This window comes from Vicia villosa, linkage group LG6, assembly GCF_029867415.1.
Source record: "Vicia villosa cultivar HV-30 ecotype Madison, WI linkage group LG6, Vvil1.0, whole genome shotgun sequence".
In the NCBI taxonomy this organism is placed as follows: Eukaryota; Viridiplantae; Streptophyta; class Magnoliopsida; order Fabales; family Fabaceae; genus Vicia; species Vicia villosa.
In genome coordinates, this window is record NC_081185.1 from 51,399,907 (window position 1) to 51,405,906 (window position 6,000).

The 6,000-nt window shown below is 32.3% G+C and overlaps 1 protein-coding gene across 1 annotated transcript; it reads right to left on the minus strand.

Moving 5' to 3' along the window:
* Nucleotides 1–4,678: 4,678 nt before the first annotated feature.
* LOC131609153 (probable histone H2B.1) lies at nucleotides 4,679–5,316 on the minus strand. Its single transcript, XM_058880812.1, has one exon. The coding sequence runs from the start codon at nucleotides 5,249–5,251 to the stop codon at nucleotides 4,805–4,807; it is 447 nt and encodes a 148-aa protein (XP_058736795.1). The 5' UTR covers nucleotides 5,252–5,316; the 3' UTR covers nucleotides 4,679–4,804.
* Between the last annotated feature and the right edge of the window lie 684 nt (nucleotides 5,317–6,000).

Sequence of the window (6,000 nt, forward strand, 5' to 3'; positions counted from 1 at the left end):
TGTTTGGTTGGACCGAAGCAGAGTAGTATGAGGGAGAGGCGGATCCTCTTTTTTAGTTTATTAGGGTTTTCTTTTGATTATTTCAATTGGGCTTAAGTCTCAGCCTGTTTCCTTTGCTTGCCATCATCCTATACACACCAATCTCCCCATGTTTTACACACCCCCGCTAGCTGATTTTTCAATTTGATTTGGGCCAAATTCTCTTAATGGGCAACGCCTGTCTTTTCTTTTGCACCCCCATTCTGTTTGTTTCTATGTTTTCACTAATTGTTTTTATTTTCTTATATATTTTAAAATACCAAAAATATTTTATTTTAGACTTTATTTTCATATTAAAAACCACAAAAATATTTTAACTTGTTTATTTCCCTTATTTTATTTGCTCCTTTATTTAGGTTTTGCTTTATCGTTTAGTTTTAGCTTTTTCTTTTCAACTTTTAAAACACTTAATAATTATCAAAAGTGGAGAAGGGTGAGTATCCTTGCATTGAGATTTAATTCACCATTATTCACATTTCCCTTTAAAAAATACCCGCCATAAAACACACTTAAAATACTTAATAAATTTCAGACTTTTAAAAAAGGTAGAGAAGGGTGAGTATCCTTGCATTGGGATTTAATTCACCATTATCTACGTCAAAAAATACCAACCAATTCCATTCTTCTTTTCCTGTAAGAACGTGTTAATTCCTTTCCACGACAATTGTGTAAGTCTCCAAAGGTCGAGCAGCAGTGGAATGCGACGTTTAACATCGTTAATTTAAAAAACACAAAAACATACAAAAATTTGTAAGTCGAACTACGGCTGCTCTGATTCCTTAAAGGGATACGTAGGCATTGGGTCGTGGGGCCCGAACGAGCACATCTTTGTAAATATTTCTTTCTTTTCCCCGTGTTTCTTTTCTTTCTTTTCTCTTCGCGCGTTTTCCTTTAGCCTTTAGTTTTAGATTTTAGATAACACCCTTTAGACTTAGACTAACAAGAGCGGATCCCGTCGAGTACGGCGGACGTGAGGAGTGCTAACCCCTTCTCCTTGCGTAACCGACACCCTTACCTTTTTCTCTTGGTCGTAAGACCTTTTCTTTGTTTTATTCCTTTTAGGTTTTAGTCGATGTTTTCCTTTCCCTTTCTCTTGGGATAAATAAATAATCGATGGCGACTTCATTGATTCTAAATCTAGTTGATGTTCGATCCGGTTGTCACAACTGTCACCGGATAAAAACTTTCTTTTGTGAGTATTACATATTGATCATTCTTTTAACCACCAACTAATACCACCATCAGTATCCTCATGATTGAATAAATGCCTCATACACCTAGCAGCACTTTGATTCACTCTTTCCTCCATAAGATTATCCACAAGTATGACAACAACCATTTGAATTTCACCAAAGTTAATCACAACACCAATCTTCCTCTATTATATCCTAGACGGGGTAGTTTTCTACTTTCTGGGTTAGTCACTCATACGCTCTTTGCCACTGGTTATATTACTTTGAGCTACTCATCTCCGCCTCAGTTCAAGATGATGCATCAATAATCTCTATGTTACTACTAAGATTGATAAAGGGATTGCATAGTTTTGAATTTCTTAAATGGGCCATTAGTGAGAGGCTGACGGAAATCAGAAAATAATAAGAGATAAGAAAACAAGTACCTTATACTTTAATTTAGTTTATGAAGATTCAAGAGGGAAGCAATTTAATTTGAATTAAAGAATTTGTACCCTAAAAACTTTAACAACAATAACATAAATCACAAGAAAAAGAGAATTGATATACTAAAAAGCAAATGAAATCGAAAAAAATAAATCTATATATAAAATTTCCAAATCTTTTCATTTCCTTCTTATTGTCTATTAATTCATTGTGTTATGATTGGCATTATGTTTGGTAAAACTAACTTATGGGAAAATGTTTAACATAGATGTTCTATTCACTTCAACTAAAGAAGACATGTCGAGAAAGATGTCTTATACAGATTTCATTCGACATCGCGTCTGTTATGATTATAGTTGGATCTGTTGAAGTCGATTAATGTACAGGTGCAGAATATTTTGGAATATTATGCAATCCAATGTGGCGCTAGATTTAAGGAATAAGATATTGTCTCTGTTTCAAGATATTTGATTAGTTACTAAATATGGATAATATTTAGGAATCTAATTATTTGAGCCTTATCTTCATGGAGAAGATTTTGAAAGATTTTCTGGAGTGCCCTGTAGGAATTTGAAGCCCAAATCTAGTCCAGAAGATTATTATAAATAACAAGCATCAAACCTATTATTTTGTGTGAACTTACACTGTAATTTGTGTTAGGGTTTGTGCAATCTTGTCTATCATGAACCTCTCTAACATGGTGTTAGATCACCATATTACTAACTATTTTCTAGTTTTAATCACCATTTTCATACTTTCATTTTTCTTCACACTCTCTTAATTTCACACTACTTTCTTCACCCCTATCCATTACTAAAGTTCGTCACCGTCACCATCTAGAATTTCAAATTGAGATTATAGATTGGTGGAACTAAAACTCCATCCAAATTTCAACAAAGAATCAACAATTTCACAACCATTCAGCATTCAACATCAAGTAAATTTCAACAAAGAATCAACAATTTAACAAGCATTCATCATTCAACATCAAGCAAGTTCAACAATAATCATCATCCAAAGTTTCATCATATTGTATCATTCAAGTAGAATCAAGGTTTATCACATTCAAGAATTCCATAATCAAACATATTCGAGTGTTTATCAATTTCTAACAATGTTCAAGATTCATCAAGTTTCACCAGTCATTCATGTTTCTACTTCCTATATTCATCATATTTCAACAATCATCTTCTATTATCATCAAATTAATTTAAACTTGGAAGGATTATAAAAAATATTGGGCTCGTTTGTTGTCTTTTTTAAAAATGATTTTTATAGTGTTACAAAATTTTGTGAAAAAAATTTTTACAAAAAAACTTTTTATAAAAGCTTCAAATGAAAATTTTGTTTGAGTAGTTATTTTTAAAATGTGATTTTAGGTATTTCATCTATTTATGGGAAAAAATTGGATATCAAAATTTCAAAAAATCACTTAATTTTGAAGTTATTTCAAATAAATTTTCATAAAAATCATTTTTGAAATATAACTTTTTGAAAAAATTGCGATTTTGACTAAGTTTTGGTCTTTAATAATGTATGTTTATGCTATAGGATGTCAAAATTAGTGTTTCATTTTAGAAAAAACTTGTAATATTTTGAAAAACGGTTTTGGAAAATCTATTTTCAAAAATACAAAGAAAAAATCCATCATTTATAGCTGAAACAAACAGGCCCAATTGGATTACCTCTTGAATTTTTTAGAGTTGCTAATCATTAACATTGTCGGCAAAAATTCAACACTAACCGAAGCAAATCTCTGCTTCGTCTGCTTCGTCAGTAAGCCTTGAACCCTCTTCATTTCATGCCCTTGGTCATGATCTTGCTTGTGTGAATGTCTTTAGTTGATTGTGTATGTTGGTTGATTAAGTTAAGCTACTGTCCCAATAAGTGATTGTTAGGAAAAAGTTAATTTTAGACTAAGGAAAATTCACATTAAAGTAGCATTAAAATTGACATAGTATAGATTTTCCTCCTAATCTAACCATCAATTTGCATTTAGGTTGCATATAGTATAGCAACAATTTTGGTTTAGATGCAATGCACAACAACTAGTCAAAATAAGCACTTTTACACTAAAAAGCAATTCTATAGAACACAAAAAAGTGAGCTTTTCTTTAAGCTCAAGAATACTTTTCATGTTTTTAGCATTTCATTCACTTTTAATTCACATTATAGATTGTATTGACATCACAATAGTAGCTTCTACAAAAAAAAAAAAAAACACTTTTCTACCAAAACCCACTTTTTGACATAAACTCAAAAAAACTCATTTTTTCAAATCTCAACCTCCTAAATTCAAGCTCCATTCATAGAAATAACACTAGACTCTTAAAACCCATTAAATTTCAAGCATGTTGCTTATTTCATCAAAAACCATCAAGAAAAGTGAATTTTTTTTTCTTACCTTCAAGAGCTTGGGAGAAACCCATTCATGGTAGAACATGAGAGCATTGGAGATGAAGAAAACAAAAAGTACCACCACCGTTATGGGGGGCCAATATAAACTTATAATACTGTAAGTTCTTCTATAAACAATAACATATATATTCATTAATACAGAACGATTCATTTGATTTAAAAGATAGGTACACACTAATTCAGACCTATTTCTAATAACCATTGACTAGTACACAGCAAAATGTACAAAATTCAAGCACCCTTCCTCAGGCAGAAGGGAAGTTATTGGCATGAAGGAGACTTCATTATGCATATTACTATACAAGACTTGGACATTTTTATTTGCTAAGAAAAGAGCAACTATTATCACTTCATGAGCTCCATGTTGTATTCAATAAATGAAAAACTCTTTGTTTGGCTAAAATGAACTAAAATTAATCAAGCTAATCACTCAACTTATAATCAATTTACTAAAATTTCCTTAGACTATCAAACACTATTGTTCTTGTTTACAATCTAAAACTAAGAAACAAATCGAATGAGCTTTTCAAAATGAAAAAAAAAGGTCAATTAAACTGATTTAGCCAAATCTTCGATTAAGATATGCCTTCGTTTAGAAAAAGTTAAGAAAGGAGAGGCAATTGAGTATCCATTCATTCACAAAAGGATTCATTTGATTCAGATGAAAATTACACATTAATTCAGACCTAAAATAAACATTAATAAGCACACAACAAATTATACAAAAATCAAGCACTTGTAAACTTAGTCACAGCTTTGGTTCCCTCTGAAACAGCATGTTTAGCCAATTCTCCAGGTAGAACAAGCCTGACTGCAGTCTGAATTTCCCTTGATGTGATTGTTGGCTTCTTGTTGTACCTTGCAAGTCTGGAAGATTCAGCAGCAAGCTTCTCGAAGATGTCGTTGATGAAGCTGTTCATGATTCCCATGGCCTTGCTTGAGATACCAATGTCTGGGTGAACCTGCTTCAGAACCTTGAAGATGTAGATCTTGTAGGTTTCCACGCTCTTCTTGTTTCTCTTCTTCTTCTTGTCTCCGGCGGCGGCACCGGCTTCCTTGGGAAGCTTCTTTCCGGCCTTGGGTTTCTTCTCGGCCGGAGCCTTCTCAGCCACCGTAGACTTCTTCTCCTCTGCGGGTTTCTTCTCAGCGGGCTTCTTCTCTCCCTTTGGCGCCATTAGAGAATTGAGAATTTGAAACTTTCGAGAAAATTTAGGGTTTTGAATTGGGAATAGGAAAATGATATGATAATAGGAATTGTAGCGGTAATTGATTTATATAAGAAGGTTCTCGCGTTGCTATTGGCTAATGTGATTATTCACGGATCGTTGACGTGGCAATCTTCTAGCCGTTAAATAATATTTATAAGGAGTGACAATAGACGGTCACGATCTTGCTTTGACTTAATGATGATGAGGAGGACGCTGTGGCCGGTGGATACCCAGTGATTGAGATGAGGTTGATATATGCTTTTAGCTTACTCCCAACAAAACTCTCTTACGAGTTGTTATGGTTACTACTTACTACTTAATGCTAACATATTTATTTAGTTATAGTTTATTATTTAAAATTTTCTGTCAAAAAAAAATTCATATATAATATTTTCAAGCATATTTTTTAAATATTATAAAAACTTCTTATACAAAAATTTATAATTCTTCAACCTAAGATAGATTTAATTTAAAATTTTAATTTTACTCATTTAAAAAAATACTTTTTATGTCACTTGCATGTAAAATTTTATTTTTCTTTATCAGTTAAAATTAAATTTATAGATTAAGAAATGTGTTTCATGTGTCTCAGCTCCGAAAGTATGTCTGTCATCATCTCATGTAATTCAAATGGATGATGTGCAAGTGAGAGATAACTTGACTGTGGAGGCACCACTATTGCGTCTTGATGATCAAGAGGTAAAATACTTGAATGG